A 24,433-nucleotide genomic window follows, 5' to 3' on the forward strand; every position below is an offset into this window, starting at 1 on the left:
TTTGGCAAAAGCCTGATTAATGATTTGTACTTGGGGCAAATACAAAGGTTGACTTTCACTCTGACACCTGTGGTGAATCCGACTGCTCAGTTAGTTATTTAAGAGTCAAGACTTCCTATCTAAAATAGAATTAAAGCAACTCCACATCAACTGCAGCTCAATACTTCTTATAAAAGAGCTAAGATTCATTTTGCAATGAGAGCGTGATCCGAGCACAAAGTTCTTATACTTAGAGCTGAAATAGGATTTTTAGAACACGTTTGCCCATTTTTATTTTCTCCACAATCATTTTACATCCTGCAGACCTATTTAGAAGCTGCTGCATGGTAAGTAGGTAGAAATAATTAAACTCAATTAAACTAAATTAAACTAATTTGCATAAAAAAGGCATATATTCGGGTGACACTTTTTATATCCAATACCAATATCATGTAATGGTGAATTACCATGGCACCACTGTCATGTGTTGGAGGTGCACGTGCAGAAGGAAGCAGAGGCTGCACCCCTCCAATTTTGTCATCTCTTACAGCTGTTTATTTAATTGCTTTCTCTCTATGAGGAAAGTGACTGACTTTGAACCTTCCTTCGCACGCAGTGCAGAAGGTTTACTCACATCTTCCAGTCGTATAGCGGCACATTCGCTCCTTCTCCCTCAGACCAGCTGTCTTTAGTTTGAACAACAGTGGTAAAAATAAACACTATGTTTGCCGGATCTTTTGGCCAAAAATGTCTCATCATTCACTGACTTGCGGTAGGAAGTATTTCTAACAACTTGAAAACAGGATGGTACAACTGACTCATGAGCAGCAGTCGATGCAGGAGAGGACAGGAAGTGGGGAGACAAAACAGCAAGCGCGTGGTTGATCTGCGGAAGATCTTATTAACTTGCCGTCGCCTATGTTTGGAAGTGACAAGTTAAACACTTCAATACAGTTTCAAGCTATTCTCAGTAACATTATAATTCTTAGAACTGTAACTTGTATCCACTGTTTTCTTAGAACAGATGCGTCTACAGAAGTCATGATTTCCCGCAGATCTCCATTTAGTGACAAAGCTTCTGTTAAGCCAACTTTAGGAGTAGGCTGATATCATGCAGGCATAGTGTGTAGCTTTGTTACTAAAGCTAACTTTAATAATGATCATGTTACTCTTTATGTGATCATTGAATCAAAAAACTGCAGTCACATGTACAGAAAATCACAGTGTTTCTAGCAAAGCTGAATCACCATCTGAAGACACTTTTGTTTAGCTCACTTCACCACTGCTGGTGATAAAGCAGAACTGAACACACACATTCCCACACAGACTCACATCAGAGTTGATCGATGGGAGATTATCGTGATTGTTCCACCAGAGTCAAAGCCAAGAGGAACCAACATTCCTCTGATTCCTTAACCGGCCAGCGTCATGTAGGACCCAGCTGTGCACATAGTGATCTGTTACATTTGCATGATGCAGAGTCGTGAATTTTCCAGAAAAAAATTACAAGCGCACTAGAGCCTGTGCATCTTTTGTAGCAGCGCAGTTTTTTTTTTTAGTTTTTTTTTTTTACCAAACTCTACATCTCTGGGGGATATTATAAGGTCATTTCAGCTGCAGATTTCCCATTTCCCTTCACTTTTATCAGCTCCTTCTGGAGTCAGTTAGTTTGGTCTCTGCTCTTAATCTCAGTTCCAATTTGTATACATTTGTCATAACCCTTTTATCCACATAACATAGTCTTGTACTGATCCTCTGGGGTACACAGAAGAAAACAAATTAGAATTACAGCATTTTTGTTTTACTGCAGCTTTGGTCTGACTTCAACAGTTTAGAAAAACCGAAACAAACAAAAGACTCCCTGGCCTTCCTTCACCAGTCTGTCTCTCTGTGGTCAGACAAGAAAAGAAATCTTGTCTTAAACACTGGTTTAATTTGTTTTTCCACATAGCAACTGTAGATTATTTGGCCTCAGAGAGAATATGAAGTAATGGTTTTCCATTTGTGACCCTTTGTGTCTGTTGGTTTAGCTGATGCTCCTGTTTGGAGCGCTGCTCAGCTGGCAGCAGGTGTGTTTGGGGGGGAATTTTCAGTCCAGTCAGATCCAGTCATTTTGAATTAGGTTGTTGAATGAGAGATTTTTTGAAAAACAAAGAAAAAAAATGCTTAGATAAGCTAAACAGTAGAATTTTCTTCAAAAAAAGTTTTTTCCTGTGTCTGATTTATGGCACACGCAATATCAATAGGCAGCCAAAATGCTGGAGATTTCATCAACTCGTCCTTCTCACTTTTTTTCAGCACGCTCAGCCAGCGCTCGGACGAGGAGAACAGAAAGGGAAGGATCTGGCATCACCAGTCCCAGTAAGTAGACTGCACCTCTTCCATTATGACCAGTCATTCATGCACCCTTCATTCATCCATTCATGGGACCCTCTGGCTTGGATGGGACAGTTCTAAACACCACACCACCGTGCAGCCAACAAATAAATGATTTAATTAATTAATCAGCATTTGCTGTGGCCTCCCTTTTGGTTTTAAAACACTCAGACTCCTTGTCCTTTGGAACTAAAAAAGACAGTTCTATATGACACTGGCTGTATGCTTGAAGCAGTTGCCTTGCTGTAGAAAGAAATTGGGGATAGTTTAGATCAGTCCTCGATGGTAATTCATGTCTATGCACATGTTTCACATTCAGTTTCGGCTTTGTCCAAGACAAAGCTTCCATTATTTGCTCGCAAATTCTGTTAAGTAGTACAGAATGCAGTGTCAATAACCTTAAACAGTGAGGGCAGAGCAGGTACTGATTCCTGCCCGGATAACAGCAGATCACTGATACTGTCATAGATTCTGTGGTATTTCTATGTTTTATCTTTTTTAAAAGTGTCTGCATCCGCTATGTCATGAATTTAGAATATTTTTTGTGTCCCTGGTATAGCAGTTAAACACTGATGTTGTAATGATATATGCAGAAAAATATTATGAAGCAAAACAAGAAGTTAATGTGGGCCCAAGCAACACTGAGTGTTAGCATAAATGGCAGCAGCCTGCATCATTTTGTTCAAATGACAGTTGAATTGAACTGTAGCTAATCAACTGTAGCTTTTGTCAAACAATGAAAGTTTGTGCTCTAACGCAACAGTTTCATCACACTGAAGCCATAAATCAACTTGTGAACCGACTGTTTGCAAATGCAACTTTTGAGAGATTTGCAACGTGCAAGCTGTGTCTTGATACAGAAGAGGGTGACATCATTTACCACCTGTGTGTAGGATGCACCCACAAATCCCATTTGTTAAAAGAGCCTCCGAACAAACCCACAAACACCAAAATTCGGTTACCAAAAGCAACTCGTTCTGGTGTGCTCTTTTTTGTGCTTTTTTTTTTTCTTGCACATTAGATGAATATGTTTGACTTTGTCACCGCATGTACATGGTGAGTCTAAACAAAGATGGCAGCAGAAAACACCAGCAAAAGAGCAAGCCAGCACAGCATGAGAGCGCATCATTTCCTTTGCTCCATGTTTCTGCTCAGAGATGTTGTTGCTTAACCTTCTGTGCAAAGCAAAGCTGGGAGTGAAGCACTTCTAAAACATGTTGAGCTTCGTCAAAAGCTGCATGTGTGTTTGAATGTGATTAGAAATGTGTAGGTGCTTCTTGGTCATGACATTAGACCAGTCTAATTAGATGCTATACACACATATGCATGTCATAGTATACATAAGCACAAAGTCATGCACAGGAAGTGCTTAAGGCTGCGTGTCAGCAGACCTCCCTGATGTTGATGCAGTCGCTGGAGGGCGTGTGTGTGTGTGTGTGTGTGTGTGTGTGTGTGTGTGTGTATGCAGGGAGATACCCCATACAAAGAAATCTGCCAACAGGGCAGATTTATGAGCCAGTAGGCGTGTGTTTGAGAGGATGTGTAAATGTAATCGAGTTGTAATCTAGTACACTCACTGTACTGTCCAACACTCTGCCTATTGTTCTGAGTGTGGTTTGTTCTCATCTTAGTGTCAGCAGATCCTGATTTATTACATGTAAGATGGTTCAAATCAGAATGCAAAGATTTGCAAACCATTTCAGCTCTATGTTTATTTGAAAATAGTGCAAAGACAAGTAAGAAATGGAAAAGGTTTGTGCGAAGAATCACCTGGTGGAGAATCTCATGACTGTTGTCTGTCGACCGACAACAGGTCGGTTACATAACTGGCAGCTAAAAGAGCATCTCAGAGATTCTTTCAGATGATTCAGGAGATGGAGACGTTTTCACCACCCTGTGAAAGACTGAGTGCAGCAAATGGACGCATTAAAAACATCTTGTGGTGGAAATCACTGCATGAAGTCATTGCTTCTGAAAATTTCTCCCAGTAAACACAATGCTAATCGCTTAAATCCTGTTTAAAGCAAAAATAGAACGACCAATAAAATTAGAAATGTTGGTCTCGTCAGTTCTCAAAAGGGTTATTAACCCATTTAGAACTTGGGCTTTGTTTAAAACAAGCCCTTAAATTATTTGATAGGTAAAAACTTCAGCTTTTATTGTAAAATAAATTACTTTGCCCTCATGTTTAGCAATATCTTTTTAAAAACAATGATGGTGTGACTTGAAAATGTTGAATCCAGGTAAAACAATGCATGCTTCTCCAAAAGTCACAATGGGTTGGAAAAGGAGGGACTCAACACAGAGGTGAATGTGCCCCTGTCTGAACTTTTTGGAAACATGATGCTGGCTTTTGATTCAAAATGAGCGTCTAATTTTCAAAGACCAATTAGATGTCTTATTTTCAACTTTTGATCTAATTTATTTTCAATTAGGTTTTGGGGTGTAAACGATTTGCAAATCTTTGAATTCTATTTATGTTTACATCATACACATTGTCCCAGTATTTCTGAAAGTATTATGTGTAATTTATTCTCTCTTTGAACACTGATGAAATAATATCAACAATATTACTATTACTATTACCTGTGCAAATGAGCTTTTACTGTTGTTGATATTAAACTGAATTTGGAGTAAAAAATGTGTTCATCTTGTCGTGAGACACTTTTGTGGAAGCCTCCATAGCAAATGAGAATGAAAAGGAGGGCAAAAATCAGGTGTGAGTGGTCTTCCTTTTCGGTTTTGATCAACACGTTTCGATTACCTATCAACTCTGTGCAGATCATTTAATTTGGCAGTCAATGCTTATGCTTCCTTCTCTCTCCTATGAAGTTTGTGCACTGTGTGCTCTTTACTTGTAAGTCATCAGAGTTCCATATTTTGGCCATTTGGGGCCGCTAACGCACAAATTTTCCTTATTTCATCGATCGGTGCCCCAGTCTTGGGCGACTGGCTTTAACTAAACATTTGTGGTAGATGTGAGTTGATAAGAAGTGTTTAACTGACAAAAACACTCACACAAATGCACAAAATCCTGCCATGAAAATACAAACACATGCAATGGGTCACCGGGGGTGTGGGCTTTGCACAAGACAGCAGACTGACACATCTAAGTGTGTTTGAGCTCTCTATCAGAGTTCAGACGCTTGCCTTGTGACCTCTGACCCCAGCGCAGTGTGAGGGATGTGCCAACAGTCAGAGGTCATCTGAGTTTCCTGAACATACATTTCAGAGTGAGAGCTGTTGTGTTTCACTCGGGTTCAAAATGCTTGTTTACTCTCTAGTGCTTTTTGTCTCTCTGCCTCCTGTCTTGACCAGTGACACAAGCGAGCTTTCATCTTTTTGGAAAAGTTCCTTTAGCTTCCATCAGTATTGTTTCAGCCGGCTAGCGTCTATATCCATTTCATTGTGTGGAAATCTTGACATACTTTTGGGACAACTTTCACACCAGCTTGACAAGTTTGCAGTTGGTATCAAATGAATCGCAGCACATGCACACAAGGAACATTATAAGTAAGCTGACAAAAGAGTTTTCTATCCCGCTGGTTATTTTTGTCCACAAGGAGCCCGTCTATGTCACATGGGGGAGCTAATGGTTTCTATTTTCAAGATACAATGCAGCTTCAGTCTTTTGGTCTGAAAAAGAAAGGAAAGAAAGGGCAGCAAATGCAACATATGATCAGCACATGGGGATGTCGTAATTGTGAATTCATTAGCAAGACACACTGAAGGAATCAAAGTGGGGAGAGGGAGGGAGAACAGAGATCCTGCGAGGAAAGAAAGAGTAGGAACAGAAGGAAGAGGGACCGAGGGAGGGAGGGAAGGAGTGAGGGAACGATTGACGAAAGAAGAGGGAAGTCTAAAAAAAGGCAGGGAGGGAGAGAGTGGAGTCAAAGAGCAGACACTACATGTGGCTGTGGAGGGAGTGATCCCGTCATGGAGGGGGACAAATTCTCAGGTAAGACAAACGCTCTAAAAACTCTCAGCCGAGATGAGCTTGCGCTTTTTACTTCAGTGCGTTTCAGTCAGCTTTTTTACTGGGATTGTGTGGCTTCTCTGTATGAGTCTATTTCCCCCTCTATGGTATTTTCCACTCTCTCATTCTGTCCTGTTTGCTGACTGCATGTTTTCTTTGGGGTTTGGAACTGGAGCTGGGAGCTCTGCAGCCTCTATGTAGCAACTTAGCTGACCAGCTTTGGTCTGTATCTGTCCTTTCTCTTTTTACTCTGCTGCTATTCCTTTTTACCCGGAAATAATTTAATCTTTACAGGTTGGTCGTCAGTCAGGATTGCTCCTCCATTCATGACTCTGTGTGGTCTGACTTTTTCAGTTTCTTCCCAATCTAACCTTGTGTTGAAGTGACACAAAAACATCACTTTCCTCACAGACCTTTCTGTCTCTTTTCTCCATCTGCATTCTCCCACTCCTTCTTGGCGTGAAAACAGGAAAGAGCTCTGTTTGAACAGTACTACTCTTGTCCCTTGTGGCTCTTAACCGCTTTGGCCATCAGCGAGTCCCTCCTTTAGTTAACAGGACAGAGAAAAACCCTCCCTGGGTTCACAAGTGGATCCGGGCCAACTTTGCAAATGAAAATCCTTGCTTTGTCTGCGCATTGCTCATAAGCGTTTGTCTGCGTCCGGTTTGTGTCGATAAGTGTTAGTACAGTATATGTCATGCTAAAGTCATCAGTGAGTCAATGCTGTCTCTTCCGTAATGGAATTTTTATGAGTTTTAGTCTGAGTGTTGTAAAAAATGAAAAAAAAACCTTAGCAATATAGAAGAAGGTCAAGTGGCTTCAGCAGTGTGAGGTACCGTGTGGGTGCGTGTAGGTTTAAAGAGAAAAAGTGTGAGAACGTGCAGAAAGGTGGTTCTTGTGGTTGTATATGTGACTTAACCTAACACCTACACATTGTAAATTGTGGCCCCTTGTCTGCAGGTGCTTCCGCCAGGGAGCTGTAACAGCTTCAGCTGGACAGGCATTCTGTATGTTTCTGTCTTGTTCAAATATTCACTCGTGCATTTATGCATTGATAGTTTCAGGCATGTGAGCATTCCCAGTTATGCTTCTGATACTGTTAGAATCATGTGAACACAAGAGTTGCTGCACTTTGTTACATTGTACTACATTGTACCTCACAGGTCGTCTTCTGTTAAGTCAGTCATCTTGCACCACCATGATGTTTTTACACTAGTCCATTATCCATAAGGGACAGCTCCCACTGTAGTTTATCTTACATGCTCATGCTCATCACAAGGTGAGATTTGGGGTATTCTGTTGTTTGCAGCCTGTAACTTTGGTGCTACATGCCAGTACAGTCTATTTGCCAGCACTGTTTAACATGTGGTAATTCATATTGTGACCAGATTTTTTATGTCATCCATTGTCAGTCTAGCCTGATGTGGCACTTGCATGCTCAGATAAGACATGCACATGCTTCATTTTGAACAATACTTCCCCTATCCTTTATTATGCATAAATATACCAGATGTTTCTTTGGTTTATGATGTACAATACAGTCATTCATCTGGTCGCCCAAATCAATTATGGCTCATTTGATTCCTTGCTGGTTTTCATTCGATTTTGCCTTTTTTAAATGTGAGAAATTGGACACAATGCCGTTTCAGTGTGGTTTTATATTCCATTAATGATGGTGCATCTAAAATATTTACTCAACAGCTGCAGCTTTGGCTAATAAAAAGTTTTGAACCCGGCCATAAAAGCAGAATGATTTTATACTGTCTTACTAACTTACTGAGACATGCATGATTGGTCCCTCTCATCTGTCTCAACCAAATCAATTCAGTTTGCATGAATCCCCATTGGCATTGAAGCTGACTTGCAAGACTTCCTTTGTTTCCTGTGGGTCTGCAAACCTCCAACATGAATCAAACGAGGTGGTGTTTTTAGTGGAAACTCTCTGTGAGCCGCAGAGATTATGAACAAAGCATGAAGGGTGCTGACGTGTCTCATTAATTCCAGTCACAGTGAGATCAGCTGATGGGATCCGGTATGACACAGCCATGGTCAGAGGCTCACTGAAAACACAAGGTCATGACTTCTAAAGTAGCTAAGCCAGCACTTCTGTCCATCACACTAACCTTTAATGAATTAACAGAGAGATGTTGGTTATCTTGAGACTCAGCTGAAAGTTTTTTTGTATGAAATGAAATATATCTTTCCCCCACTAGGTGGTGGTGCTGGGTTAAGTAAATCAACATTTTCAGTTAACTTCTCTGCAAAACAATTTCTTAAAGTTGAGACAACTAATTCAAAACAAAAGGGCTGGTTCGCTTTTCTTTTTGATGTTGGTATCTTTGTGTCAACCTGCATATTCTGAAGATTCCTGCTGAGATGTAAACTTCTGTTTTTGCGTGAGTTGCCATGGAAACACTCTGAATAGAACAGTATGCGCCTGCAAAGCTGGCTTGCTGATGGTACTTAAGAGAGCCTTTACCCAGTGGGGAGATGAAGCAGAGGACAGAGGAGAATAAATGAAGAGAGCGAGGCCTACTGAGAGTCATCTGTGGTGGTGAACAGCTGCTCTCAGTATTTACCAAGTCATCCCACTCCACGTACGTGGAAACACACACATGTGCAGGCAGCAAAATGTGTGTGCGTGCATGTGTCACAAACACAAAAAAAAAAAAAAATCAGTTGAAGGATATGCCATTGTGTGTGTGTTTGTGTGTGTGTACATGCAGGGCAGTCATGCCACGTTTCCAACAGGTGCTGAGTTTGATTAAAGTTTGTGGAGTCTGGCTGGATGCTGATGTTTAACATTTGGTTCAGCTGTCACCACAGCTGTGCATCTACTTTACATGAGGTTACTCAACCATGTGGGCTCTGGGCTTCAGGAGGAGGTTTTCCTGTGAGTGTGTGGGTGTGTGTGTCTGCGGTTTTGAGAGACTGTTCGATACACTTACAATTGTTCACCTTTGGCTTTGAAAGTGTTTTCCTTTGTCAGAAAACATCTATTAACATGTAGGACCCCCAGAGATCCTCACTGTGGACGTTTCCCTGCCATTATTTCACCCTTTTAGCTGAAAGCATTGAAAGCACACTGATGTACTGTGCTGAAAACCAGGCACTTCTCATGTGGGGCTTACACTTACAGTTCTGCATCATGCATTAGTCATGCTAACACTGCTCTCTGTGTTCCTTTCTCTCACACAGCAAGCACATCTTCCTCCTTCAAGGTTTCCATTTAAGACACGGGGTTCGGCGTCACCTCACGTCTCCCTCTCCCTTTAAATATGTCGTATTTTTCCTCAGTGCCTGGGGAGGCAATTGGCACACCTTTTTCCATGCTGTCCTCTCCTTCTTGCTTTATTCATCCCCTTTGAAGCTCTGAGCCAGGTGGAGTTGCTTATTATGGTGGTTGCCATGTAAACAGTTGCAGTAACTCACAGGTCAATTCCAAAATATACATACATGCGCAAATGAGCACATGCACTCACAGATTTCACCTCCCCCAGATGGGTTCTTTGCTAAAACCTGACTCATGAGTGAGATATCCACCTCACAGCCAATGCAGCATTTGCTGTTTGAGAAGAAATGCAGCAGGAAGCTGGAATTTCCTCTGCAACTTGACCTGGTTATGTTGAAAATAACAATGACTGTCTAAGACTGAGGTAAAGTTTGATTTTGCTCTTCCGACAATTTCATCTTCGCGCCACGGCACCTATACATCATTATTAATAAGAATGTTTGTGAACATAAGTTGCAACTTATGTACAGTCGTGTGAAAAAGAAAGGCTATAATGAAAATAATCTGGTCCTTACCAGGCTTTAGAATTAGGTAAACATGTGTCATTATTTATTTAACGAAAACTAAGCCAAATTGCAGAAGCAGTGTGTGGAACACTAGGTATAATCTTACTGCTTCCATAGTAATTCAGAATGTTAGGAGCAGAAAGTAGTAGAAAGAGTAGTAGAAAGATTACTCACAAGTGGAAAACCATACAAAACAGCGGCCAATCTTCTCAGGAGTGAATGTCCAAGCAAGTTCACCACCAAAGTCAGACCATGCAATGGTCAGACAAACTGCAAACAAAGCCAAGAGCTACATAACAGACACTACAGGCCTCGTTTTAACGTGTTGAATTTTAAAGTTCATGCTAGTACGTTCAGAAAAAGACAATTATGGCTTGTTTGGAATGATAGTAAGGGGAAAGGTTAGGTTAGTTGCATCTAAACAGACATACCAAGTCCCATGCACGGTAGGGCAGGGGGGATGTTTTGAGTTTGCTTTGCACCTGGACCTGGATACTTTGCCAAGAACTCCTCTATATATGTGCTCATGTTTGTGCCTCTGGAGATCAACCACTGACATATCCAATTTTTTGTTGTCCTGGCATTGCCCTAACAACTGCCACACTGGCTTGGCATCTGTTTATAGAAGTTATCCTCCTCTCCTCCCACGCTGCTCCTCTCATTTTTCAGCTCCTGGGAGGACAGGAGCCACTTTAGAGGGGTGGTGGTGCTCTGGGTTTCTTTAAGCAACAGGCGGCTGTCTCTGTCTCTCTTCATCTGTTTGCTGAAGTGCAACATAACACCAGCAGCTGCCTGTACATACATGATAATGCAATCATGCCCATTACCAAAACTCATTTTAGAATACGTTCAGAATATCTTGCAGATGTAAGGCTGCACACTCACAATTTAATTTCTCGTGATATATTTATACCTGTCGCACTTTATTATCCAGAACGTCATCTTACATCGTGCAATAAGGCTCGTCAGAAAAAGAGGCGGTTAAATGCAAATGATGGTTCTAATATCTGGGATCAACACCTTTCAAAACCTTTCAGAAATGCTTTTAGGTCATTTCAAAATATCTATAGCACATACTGCAAACAACAGATAAGAACTGGGATTTGCATTGAGTGCATGAGTGCCATTATATGAATGAAGCTCCCTGCAGGATAAAAAAAACATTCTACTCTTCTCCCAGTGTGACAGTTGTTACAGCAGATTGGATTAGCGCTGTCTGGGCTTGCTGGGGCTTGCAGGGATATGCAGTGAAAGGAAGTACGCACTCTTGTACATGTGTGTCTCAATGTCATCCTATTTCAGTGTGGCTAAAATGTTGTTTGAAACTATTGGAGACAATTTACAGGGTGCAGACTTGTTTTGAGAGTTTTGTTTGAAATCAGGTTTAGGTCCAAGGATAGGGTAAAAGTCAGGGACACGAATTGGGATAAGGAGCTGCATTGTGTCAGTTAGTGTCCTCACAAAGATAGAGAGATGTTTGTGTTTCAGTGTAAGGCTTCGGTGGTGGACTCAGCGCATGCATGTTCATTATTTTGCATGCATCTGCTGTGCACATATTTACTGTCTGTGTGAGTTTGTGTGAGCACAGGCAGCCCAGTGTGTGTGTGCACGCGTGTGCCATTTTGAAGGAATCTACCACACGTGTTGGGCAGGACACGCCGTGTGGATTGAGGGTGTGTCTGGAGCAGGATTCTCCTCATGTCTCCATCTTTATCTATTTCCAGATTATATTACTGTATGGAAGTGACACTGCTAACGGTGTTACCCATAGTGATAAGTTTTATACTGTATAAAAATACAACACTGACATCTGCTGGAGGAAGTGACACATTGTGAGGTATGGTGAGGTTGATACCTTGAAGAAAACTCTTCAAGTATGCACTGAGGCTACAGATGTATTTAAATCTGGATGGATCCCTGTTAGCCGGATGCATTAACTAACGATTAGAGGGTTTTTGTGGGTAACATACTTTGCATGGTTCAGTGGCAGGGAATTGCGGTGAAACAGAAATCTCCTGCACGTTTTGGTACAGTAAAAACCTCATATTTGTTTTCAAAATCACCGTGTTAGTGTGTGTTTGTGCACTTGCACACATCTGTGTTTATGATCAGTAAACATGCCTAAATCAACAGAGAGCGCAAACTCTGATTCCAATGTAAGCAATAAGTTAGAGGTAAGCTTTCCAGACATGCAAAATCCCAAGCGCTTCATGATAAATCACACACATGACAGCAACTATTGAGGGGACAGTAAACTCATTCTGTTCCTTTACAACTTGAAAAATTTATTGCAGCTTAAATTCAGATAATTTCCCATATCTTTCTCCTTAATTTCTTTCCCCCTGTGCAAATGCATTTTTCATTTTGTCAGTCCCCTCATTTTCTGCCTCAGGTGTTGTTGTCTCTCCGGGATGCCTTTATTTGTAAAGCACTAACTCTTTGCAGATTGAAAAGAGCGAAAAGCGTCTGCTAGCATGCACACACACACACACACACACACACAAACGTGACAATTACACTGTTAGTGTTTGCTGTCTTCACTAATGAATGGGTGAGAGGCCTTTAGCAGCGTGTTTTCACCATTTGCCCATGGCTGGTAAAGGATGAGTGGTTGCCTCGGGGTATCATGGCTTTGTTTGTCAGACTGCTGTGCAACTTTAACTCACACAAAAAGTGAGTTAAAGTTAGAACTGCATATATCTGGTGAGAAATGCTTTGGAAGCAAGGCGCTCCAGTGATCGAGCTGTGAGCTGTTCACAATCACAGTGCATTCTTGAGATGCATTCATTGACACACACATGCAGACATCCCCCATCTGCCACATCCTTCTTCGAAACACATCTGCACACACTGACCAACACCCTTGTCCACCCTCCCCCCCCTGCCCCCACACACAGAGGCTCATTCATGTGGTCATTAAGTCATTAGCCTACTTATTTATTGATGTCTGCCTCCAGAGCAACCGAGCATGTCTGACAATCTACTAACGGCCTGTGTGAGCCTGCCCTGACCATATTAGTCCATACGATGCTTCTCGTGAAACTTTTCACTCCATCCACTGCAAGACAGACAAGAAACATCTTCACAGTCTTCCCCGTGGTGGTTAATATGCTTGCAGGACACTGGAGTCAGTGTGTAGCCTATAAAAAGTTCAGGAATAATGTGTTCCATCATGTGATTGTGCCTACAGGAAGTGCATTTGAATGATTTGACGGGCCCAGTTGAAAATGAAAGGTTTCACATAAAGAGGCTCGAGTCTGAGAGGAGGGCTGCAGAAGGGGAGGGAGATATGGAGGGAAGGAGAAAGGGGGGAGGGAAGGCGGTGAGCTAGAGAGGGAAAGAGGGAGGAGGAGGGTGGTGGTGGTGGTGGTGGGGGGGGGGGGGGGTTGTCAGTGCTGGCTCATTCCAAGCTGTGGAAGTGGAGGAGGAGAAGAGAAAAGTAAGTTGCTGCTGTAAGAATTAGAGGAGAGATAGGCAGAGAACAAGCTGCTCAACTCTGGTGTTTTTCTTTTTTTTTTTTTTTTTTAACCCTCCCTCCTCTCTCATACACGGGCTCCTAATTTGGGATTTGTTTAAAAGCGGGACTGCGGCTCAGGAAGACTTTTCCTTTACTGGGGAAAGGGAACCCTGCTCCCTCTCTCACATTACACACACACGCACACACACACACTTGCTCCCCAAAATGTCTGATTCCACTGTCAACGCTCACTTGGAAGGGATCATATCAGACTTTGAAGGTCAGTTTCTTTCACTCCACTGCTTTTCTTCTTCTCGTCACTCTGTGCAGAGAGGCTGTCTTTAACCCTGCCATGAGGACAGTGTAGATAGCTTCCACATGTTTGATTTGGATCGAGCAGATCTGGAAAAATGGAGAGGGTGAAGAGGGTTTGTTGACGTCTGCTGTGAGGTGTGGTGTTTTGAAATGGATACACGGCTTAAACTGTTGCTTTTTAGTTCTCTTTAACTTTTCGTTAAGAGACGTGAGAGGGTATTTGTTATGGATGACCTTGTGTGAAAGAGATACTGTGCACTCAGAGAAAAGCTTCCAACTGATTTTGCTACTTTTCAAGGCACAGAAAGGCAAACATTAAGGTGTATTTTGGGCACTCAGGAGACTGCAGCTGACCATACAGCTGTGAGGTGAACACCTGGACCGCCTCCCCCCGCTTTTCCATCTTCTCCCCTTTTTCATCTCTTTGCCCCTGGCCCCCTGTCATCCCTCTCCTCCCACTCCTCCTACCCCTCCTTGTCCGCTGGCTGCGCTTCCCTTTCCCTCTCTCAGCAACTTGTCCATCCACAGTACCTTGGCCTGGCTGGTGGTGGATGTGAGAAGGGGGGGTTGGGCGGAGGTTGACAGGCCGACACCTCTCTCCCAACCTGTCTGCCTCTCACAAACACATAGCCATTAGGAACGCATCCACACTTGTCCAGGGCTGCTTCTCTGTCAACACCAGTTTGATTGTGGTATGTATGGTGAACCTCTCTGCTTCTCTTCCTGTCTTTAGGTGTTTAAACCTCTGGGTTACACAATGCAGCAGAGCAGAAAGATAAGTAGTGTGTAGAAAAGACAGACATCAGGCCTGAAGAAATTTGCTCATGGCTTAAAGTCATGCTTTTAGACATGCCTTGCTCATGTGGAACAACAGCATAATGGGGTACTGTTGTGATTGTCAATGGTGTGTGTTGAACCTGATTGGGCAGAGAGAATGATAATACCTTTTTGTCACCACCACAGACCATGATGTGTGGCTCTGTGAAACTCAGTGAGTACAGTATGGAACAGATACAGCGGGGACATCCTGTTGGAATTAGGGTTGGAAACTGAAGACCAATAAGTGCTTATTTTCATGTAAACAATGACCGTTATCATGAGCTTAAAAAAGGAAAAGATTTGGGTCATTTTTCAAATAAAAATATGCACTTTTAATACATCATGCAACTACTGCGAAACACTGAGAGAGCCAAAGGACATACTTATTTACCATACACACATGTTTAGGCAATACATTCAGTGACGTATACCAAAGGAAGCCAAAGCTTTCCAATAACAGCATGTCATGCAGCCGGGACAGTTCATGTTAACTCAACAAATGTGGTGTTGTTGAGTAAAACATAGCGGTGGAACGGTTGAAAATATCATATTTCGTATTTTCCCCCTTCATTTCCCACTAGAGGTGTGACCAGAAAGAAAAAGCATACCTGTAGTCATGTGAAAAAGAAAGTACTTCCACTTTCAGCTCCAAGATTTTACATATCTGGACATAGCTTTTAAAAAACCTGGCTCTTACCAGCTTTTAAAATTAGGTTAAAAAAAAAAACAATCAAATGAAATACACTTGATTGTGATTATCATTAAGTACAACACCTGCAGCCAATCTAGAGTCACCGGTAACAGGATCATGTTTGGAAACTGGAGCATATTCTTTGCTGTGCTCTTAGCTGACTACGCCACTGAGAATCTGAAACGGACAGAAGATATGATTTTCTTGCCCATGAGGCTGATGACCTCTGCTGAGGCCTCAGCCTTACAAACTGCCACGGATCACAGGCCAAACGACCAGGCTTCCCCTGAGCAAGATCACACAGGAACACACTCAGTCAGCTTGTAGAATTCTCCTGCTTGTCTTGCAACACTTCCTTTGAAATTAAAATATCTTCATCAATTGGACTTCAGAAAGTTTCATCATTAAAGTTTGACAGTTCTGCCAGTACCAAGAAAACTGTGTCACATTCTCCCAGTTAATCTCTCTCTGTTTGTGTAATGTTTGTTAGAGGCATTTGCTGGTCCAATGAGAGGAAATTCCGCAGAAGTAGATTTCTGTGGTGGGTGAAAATGTCGGGGTAGGCAGTAGAGAAGTGGATCTGAGCACAGCCGGGCCTCTTTTTACAGATCTGCGTGGGGCCCAGCATGCATGTCTCTCAGCAATGCATCACAGCAACACAAGTCTTGACAACCACTTATTAGATGAAGTTAAACAATAAATCACCTGGTAAAGAATTAGGTTTGTTTATGGATGTACGAAGTAAAGAGACTATAATAAGGGATTCATAACTGTAATTCACACAAAGCATTTAGATCATTTGTCACACCAGGTTGCTGCCACATTTACTGTTCTTTTTTTTTTTAATTAAATGTGGAGCAACCATTTCAGCAATCGCTTCTAAAACCAGGTAACCAATAAGGTTCTGTGTTACTAATTTGGCTAATGGGGGACAGAAATTTCAGCAGGAATCAGGAAACTCAAGCACATTTCTAAAAAAAAAAACTAAAAAGCTAACTGCCACTTAACTGTGGCTTTAGATGATTATTTTCAGGAACTCTGTTCAGATTTTGCCCTAGATCCCATAATGCATTGGAACTGTCTTTAAGAAGCTTTTGATATAGACATCTGCCCTCTTTAAAATAATAGATGTACAGTGTAGGGTTAATGTGCTGTTGACAGTAAACAGTAAGACTCAGTAGCCCCACTGACCCAGTGTGAGAGAAGGAGGAAGTGTTTTCCCACAGAGGATCCTCCTCTGGAGTCTCCATCCTTATCAGCATGATCAGGCCTCTCCAGACCCACCAGTAGGGACAGGTTTCCTGCTAATGACGCAACTGCTGTGGTGCTGCAGGGAAGCAGCAAGGGTCATGCTGCACAGCAAACACTGTGACTCTTTGTTGGGCTTTAAAACTAGTCTGTTCTGTTTTCCCTCCCGATGGACTCCTGGAGTAAAATCCTGTGGTGAATTCAGCCCCAGGAAAGCCATCAATACACTTTATGCTATGGCTTAAAACAGCTAGTTCATAATGAAAGATTTTTCTTCTGTGCTTTGAGTGGAAAGTGTTTTTTCCTGTTCTTTTTATTTGCATTCTGCAGGGGAAAACAAACAGTTGGCACTTGTAGCAGAAAGTTTAGCTTTGAAAATGTTCAAAGTTTCTGTATGCAACATTTAGGCGGATCTATGGGCAGAAATACAGTTCATGCAATCTGCAGTTTTGCCATTAGATGTCACTGGACCCCACACCCTCTGTCTTTCAAAGACACAACGGTGTGTTTTTATTTCTTTTAACTGAAAGATTATTCCAGCCCTGGGCCTTTAGCATTTCCATAGAGCCAAGGTACAGGGTCGATTATGCAAATTGAACCTGTTGTTGCGTGAACGTCCCTCCCTTTTGGAGTGTTGGCTGCAAGCTGGTGAGAAGCCTACACATACAGTTTAACCAGGATGTGAAGTTCAACTGCATTCACTGAAAATCTGTTAATGTTACACATTTCTACAGGTCGTGGGTGTTTTTAATTGTGCCTCAGAACACAACTAAGGGGAGAGAAGTAGAGGCTAATGTCTTTTTTCTATTGGACTTCTCTCTTCTCGTTCATCAGTTTGATCACCGCAGTTTGTGGTAAATACTGTATGTTCCTCGCTGATCGATGCGAGCTTGAATGACTGAGTTGATTGTTGGGAATACAAACAGAAACAACAACAGGTTTACAGAGTTTATGAGCCATGGAGATTAAACTTGAGATGACTGAGATACAAAAGGCAGAAAACAATGCTGCGAATAGTCAGACATGTTCGGTGCTGCAAGCTCCAACCTGAATGTTCCAGGTAACTGTGAAATATCTACCCTGGAACTCTGGTTAGCCTGTGGTTCCTGCAATGGAAACAGAAGTGGTCAAGGAAAGGACCCCAGGTCCTGGAAAAGGTTTTTGTGGTCAAATCGCAGCCAAGTGCTCTAAACCCAAAGAGCAAAGCTTACTTTGACATTAGAGCCACTGTTTCTTTAAGAGAGGATGAGCGTTAGTGACCTCAGTGATGACAGGCTAATATGTTTGACATGACCAATTCATATGTTGTACACTTTTTGGCTACCATGGTAACAACACCTGTGGTATAATAACCCTGCAATCGTTTGCTGAGCGCTTACACTAACAGAAAGAAAACGTTGTCTTTGGAAGCCTGAAACAATATTCCAAAAAATCAGTCTGCTTGAGGTGATTTTTCTCCTTTTTAAAAAAGGAGCTGCGGTGCATGCCATTTACTTTGGAAGTTGAATGTTGGAGCTGTGAATGATATTCCAGAGAAACTAGATGACCAAAAACCAAAACCAAAAGGGTTTGCTCAGACCAGTTTAACTGTTTTTAGTATTCTCAAACACTCGAGCAAGTTCTTTGGAAGTTTCAGCTTTAGTGAAGAAGGCTGTCAAATCCAGGCTAACAGAAAGAATAATCACAGTAATTAATTGGAGAAATGCTGAGAACCTATCTCTGCTTTTTTCTTGTATGCAGTCAAGGTAAATGGCTTAGTTCATTTCTTCTTCTCGAAGGTTTTGCTTCTGATGAGCAGCTTCAACACCTTCTACTTTGTTAATTGCATCTATGTACTGTATGTCCTACGTTGCCACCTTGTGAAAGCATTATGCAACTTTATTTCCACTCCAGACCACTTTAACTTTATCTCCAAACCACTTAACGAAAGCGTCCGTAATGCGCTATTCTGTTAAAAATCATTTTGCAATATTTTAAAAGTTCCTTCAAATTGTCAATATAGAACACCAATAATTCTTAAAAGTGATGTGTTTTTGATGGATGGTTTCAGATAGCCCATGACCTCGCTATAAAAGCCGTCCTGTTTTTCATCAGTTGAACGATTTTAATGTGAAGCAGCTGCAGTACAAAATATTAGGTTTGCATTAACTGTAACTTAATACAGCATTAAACAGGAGGGCTGTTATGATGAAATAAAATAGACTCGCGGTGAGGCTGTGTTACGTGGATGCTGTGAGTTCCTCATGCATGTGGAGGGAATTTAAGCCAAGAACAAACTCCACAAATAACCACTTCTTTACTGTATGTAGGAGTGATTTTAATCAATAAGATCAAAAATACAGCACAGGCACTGTCATAAACAAACTCTGTCATACTCCGTGCCAACTGTCACAGTTTGGAGACTGTAGCTCTTTGAAACTAGTTAGGATTAATGGTTTCTTGTTTCCTGTCAGCCACAGAAAGCAACATTAAACCTTACCGATCAATGCGGCTCATCTACTGTCATGCTTAAAGAGGCATAGAGAATGTGGCGCTCAGTCAGTGCGTGCTACATAGCAGAAACTACATCATGTGATTTTTCTGGCAGTTGAACTGTGTTTCAGTGGAAGACATCCATTCACCCCTTGCCTGAGGAAATTTTCATTTTCAAAATCATTATGCTTGGCTCAGTCTCTTCCTTATTTGGTGGTTAGTTCGTTTTCAGTATCGTTTGGAGTCCACACTAATTTGGGTTAAAAAAAAATCTGCCTCTGTTTTGGGTCAAACCAGAGGCGATGAGAAGGAGGGAGAGTAAACAGAGGTTGAATTTGGTTCACATTATTGTTTTTACTATTATCTGAGCTTGGTTGGAAGGCCCGTGATCAGTGCGATCGCTTTAGAGCAGGCGGTCTCTAACTCTTTGTGTTTTTTCCATGATACAGTATCACACAAACTGTCTTACAGTCGTGCACAGAGGCAGGCTTTTGTGCCATTTTGTTCATACAAATACAAACACGAGGTGAATTGGTATCTCTCCATCAACCCTTACTCATAATACACACATGTCCCATGATGCAGTGAAGGTTTTGCTCCAACCAGGGACAAAAACCAGACTGTGTTTGCTTTCCTTACCAGCTGGGTTTAAATACACACACACACACACACATCCAGAGAGAGATAGTAACACATCTGACAAGGCCTCTGTCTCCTCTGTGTCTGAGAGGACGTCACCGTGTTGGCCTTCTGTCACCGCTCACAGAGCACAGTGGGCTCGGTTCAAGGCAAAAAGATCATTATATAACAGTTTTAAATAGTCCGAGGCAGTTTTCCTGCTGATTGTCACAGCTCAGGCGAGCCTCACACGTCTATAAACACTGCAACTGATGTCCATTAACCTCTCAAGCTCTTGGCTATTTTTTCCAAGTTTCATCCCAAACGTGCTCTCAAGCTTTGTAAGAAACAGCTCTACAACTGAAACCACAAAGGGACCAATCGTATGACGCAGGGATAAAACATTCCTCCTATCTTTATCGCCAGTGCAGAGCGAGATTGTGAAAAGCCGAAAAACATGTTTACCAATTTATTTTTTATTTACCCCAACAGAACTGAAGCACAACAAATACTACATCCATTTTTATTCATGCTAGCCTCATTGGTGAATGTGCCATGCTTGGGAAGCTTTAAAAATGTCTGTATTTGTTATAGAAATGTGCCTTTAGAACAAATAAAACCGTATTTAGTAAACTGGTCTTCAGAGCTGTTCAATTGGAGGCTTTTTTACACTTCTTTTGGAAAATAAAGTATTTTCCTGCCTCAGGACTACTGTGTAATTGGCATGCTTCGTGTCACATACTTGGAGAAAGCTGATGGACAGTAATGTCTTCTAAGGAAATTCCTTGTGAGCAGCCCAAAGAGCTTTTTGTCACACACACATAGATTTATCTGTGAAGGTGGAGATGTACTGTCCAATGCTCTATTCAGCGATCAACCTATCCCAAGTCATATTTTTTTTACTTCCCTCTCCTGTTACAGGAAATTCTAAAAGGCAGGCACAATAAAATAACATTATTTTTATGGTATTCAAGAGAATATATTGAGGCAGAGCCGATTAGTGAACAATACTCATGCTCAGTAAGGGAGGTTTATACTTAACACCCATTGTGTTGCTGTTTCATTGGGACTGGGATTGGTGACTCTGCTGTCATTTAAAGGTGTCATTAACTGCAATAATGACACTGAAAGAAAAGTAAACCCAATATTTTCAACAATGAAGTTTCACAAACGAAAGGTTTAGCTTACTGAGCACCATGTGCCCAGGAGAAATGAATGTTTGTATCTAAAAAAGAAACTGCTGTCACATATTGAGCATGTGGAAACACAGAGTTGGAGGTTTTCTCCCATGCTGGTGCTTGGCTCGTCAGCCCTCGTGGAGGCCAGATCCTAGTGCAGGCAATGGGACAAGGGCCATGTTCTTGCTCCAGATTTTGTAGCTGCTCTAGTCTCTGAACCAAGCTGAGGTGAGCCAGGAGTCACCCTCAAATCTGACATGGAACTGAACTGTCAGAGGAAAATCATCAGTGGTTGGTGTAGGTTTGGTGTAGATTAAAAACATACAGTTCATTTTTTCACTTTCATAGAAATAAGATTGTCTGGGGGGAAGATTATTTTCCTGGTTAAAAATGTCAATACAGAAATAAAAAGGTATATCAGATCAATCCAAAATACTGCAATAAATAGAATAAAAATAAAAGTGTCTAAGAAAGGAATGTAATGAAAGAAAAATCCTGTTACATAAGAGTACACAAGCATTAACAACAAATATGCAGCTTTTCACAACTCTATCAGACATATTTGAACTAATACTGAGGCTTTGGTGCATGAGAGGAATGTTACTGCTGTAGATGGAGACTGTTATGTTCACAGGGACACCAAGAAAAAACAACTGAGTGGTTGGGACATGATTAATGGGAGAGGGAAGAAAAAGAAGAAAAGAAAAATGATCTGATGCATAGATCTGTTTTCAGTTTTTGAACAGTTTTTGGACAGTCTTTGGACTCTAATATTTGATTTTTTGATGAGATCATGGGATTATTTGCACATTTATTGAAATGAAGCCATGGGAGAAGTTCAGAAACTTAACTCATGCTTTGGTGGAGCTGTTGTTAACTGAGCTGTTGGTTCACAAGCTCAGTGTGTACAACTAGCTTTAGCCTGTAGCTTTCCTATGGCCAGATTGAGAAAAACTATAAAATAATGTTTAGAAAATGTTCTCTTAGAGTTACATCAGACTCTATAAACAGCATTTCTTCTTAGTTGTATTTAGGTGTGTATTTTTTAAATACCCCAAAATACTTCTTAATACAGTAGTTAAAAAAATGTTGCCTTTCCTTTTTTAAAGCTTAAGTCACAATGTACCAGTAGTTTTCAAAATGTACGTAAAATCTACTGAACACAGAGTTTGGAACACAAATATTTGGTTTTAAGTACTGCATTGATGCGATGGCACTTGAATCATGATGTTATTTAATGTTGAGGTTTTTCATTTCCCTTTTTTTCCCCTCAAATTTCTTTCATAAAATATATTTGGTCCAGAAACAGAATGAATCTAGAACTTCAATAATGAAGTTAACATGTTATTTCAAAATAAGGAGAGTAAAGTTAGTTTTAAGTAAAAGTTTAAAGTAAAGTTTTCACTCAGTTTAAAGATTACGGCCCAAATGTGAAGAGAAACCTTTACATTTCAAGATTAAAGTGACTCACTGGCCAACCAGAACTCTACAAAATGTCTTGTGTAAATGAGCAACCAAAAAAACTTTATTTTTCATCACTGCGTCACCAAAAAATACAAATAAATAGTGTGCGCCACACATTCTCATTTTTCTATCATCATTTAAACTACATCAGGAAGTCTTTTCTTACCTGTGCACAATAAAAACTGACATTTATTAACGTGATATTTGCTCACAGAATATATAGCAGAATAATTTTGACAGGAAGACAACAGTAATAGGTCACGTGATCAATTAGGGCCCCAGCGGGCGTCAACACTCCTGGGAGGGGGAGGGGGAGGGGGAGGGTGGCGGTGCACAGGTGTGTGAGACGTCTTGGTGACGTAACGGCAGGGACATTTTTTACGTTTTCGTTATTTCTGTTGCCAGGGAATGAATTAGGCTTCTTTGTCTTTCAGTGGGTTTGAACGTGAAAGTATTGTTAGACCCTGCGTGGTGAGAGTAAAAGAGCGTTCTTTTTTTATCGAGTGGCTTCATATTTTTAAACAACATGCTATCGCGTTACGTCAAGCGTGTCAAGTCGGGTAAGATTAACCAGATCAATAACAGTTTATTATTGGATCGATTATAGTAGCAGCAACGTTCACTGACGCTGTGGCCTCAAATGTCTTTCGTGTCGCTTATCGAAGTATAAGCCAGCAGCATATTGCTTTCACACTGTCACTTCTTTTTCAACGCATATTGCTATGTATTTTTTTTTAACATATATATTTTTTTAGTCCTGTCGTCTTTAACGTCATCTCTCTATTGTGAGAACTCATTGGTGCCTTGCCTGTAAATATGCAGCTGCTTTGGGCTGCGTTGCTGCAACAGGAACTATATTATTGACATTTGCTCTCCTTAAAAAGCTTAAACTCACAGAATCACCCACTCTTTTCACCCACAGAATACAAAAGTTGTTGTTTTCATTAAAGGTTTTTGCTGCTTTAAGTCCTCTTGTTTTCTGACTTCCGCACATTTTTAGTTTTTTTTTTTTTTTTTTTTTTGTAAATTGGTTTCAAGCTGAACTACTGGAATAATTCATCATTACATGTTGATGGTTCTACTTTTCGTGGTTAACCACAGATGTTTGTGTTTTCCAGCCCTGAAGCGGTCATTTGAGGTGGAGGAAGCTGATACATCAACGCACCCGTCGCCCCTGTCTCGCCGCACTACCTCCTCCCTCCGTTCGTCCACATCCTCCACATCCAGCCATCGAAGCTACGACATGAGTTCCCGAAACTCAGACTATTCTTCATCCAGATCCTCTGCCTCTGAGTCCTCCAATCTACGTTCCCCAAAGACCGGCATGAGGCGCATTGAGTTATCAGGGGGTCGTAACCCCGACACAGCCTCTTCTCGCCGCACAGAAATGTCCATTGAGGTCTCCTCCAAGCAAATAGACAACTCACCCAGTGCTGGCATCGCCCGTTTTGGCCTTAAACGGCCAGAGGTCAGTCTGAGCAGCCGGAGTAACAACCTGGATAGTTCCTCCAACTCCATTTCCAGCACCACGAACAGGCGGGCAGAGCTCAGCATGACGCGTTCACAGGAGCCCCCGGCCCCTCCCAGGAGGATGGATGCCCAGCTCTCCTCAGCCCCGGTCTCTAGGATCCCTGAGCCCCCCCAGAGAAGAGCAGAGCCCCCGTCTCCTAGCCTCAGCCCAATTGAGGTGGTCTCCAGGAGGCCAGAGATGCCTGTTTTCCGACAGCAGGACGGTTTGGTTCCTGGCAATGCGGTGGAGAACAGCAACCACCCGCCACCGGCACCCATTGCCCCGCTGCCCTCTTTGGCAGAGCCACGGGTGGAGAGGGTGCAGTCGCCTGTTACGGAGCCGCCCACAACCCGACCAACAGACGGTGAGTACCTGCTCAGCTCGGTCTGTTTTCTGGGGGGAAATATTAGGTTTAAAATAGTTGCCTGGGGGTCAGTTGTGTTTTGTGAACTGCTCTCTGAGGTTTACGCAAACAGTCCATATCTGTTTCTGACTGCAGTTTGACTTTCTTTGTTGTTGCCAGTTGGAGCTG

At 41.8% G+C, this 24,433-nt stretch overlaps 1 protein-coding gene across 4 annotated transcripts in view; it reads left to right on the forward strand.

Moving 5' to 3' along the window:
• The window catches only part of septin9a (septin 9a), a 69,479-nt gene that overhangs the window by 10,865 nt on the left and 34,181 nt on the right, over positions 1–24,433 (forward strand). For 2 of the 4 annotated variants that reach the window (XM_075454409.1, XM_075454408.1), the window contains exons 2-3: positions 2,278–2,340; positions 23,510–24,265. In XM_075454409.1, the coding sequence (XP_075310524.1) occupies positions 2,278–2,340; positions 23,510–24,265 (819 nt within the window). Of the gene's footprint in view, positions 1–2,277; positions 2,341–6,225; positions 6,314–13,704; positions 13,867–23,509; positions 24,266–24,433 lie in introns of those variants that run through there. The other 2 variants (XM_075454411.1, XM_075454410.1) reach the window with 2 other exon arrangements.

Source organism: Odontesthes bonariensis, chromosome 21 (genome assembly GCF_027942865.1).
Source record: "Odontesthes bonariensis isolate fOdoBon6 chromosome 21, fOdoBon6.hap1, whole genome shotgun sequence".
Classification (NCBI taxonomy): domain Eukaryota; kingdom Metazoa; phylum Chordata; class Actinopteri; order Atheriniformes; family Atherinopsidae; genus Odontesthes; species Odontesthes bonariensis.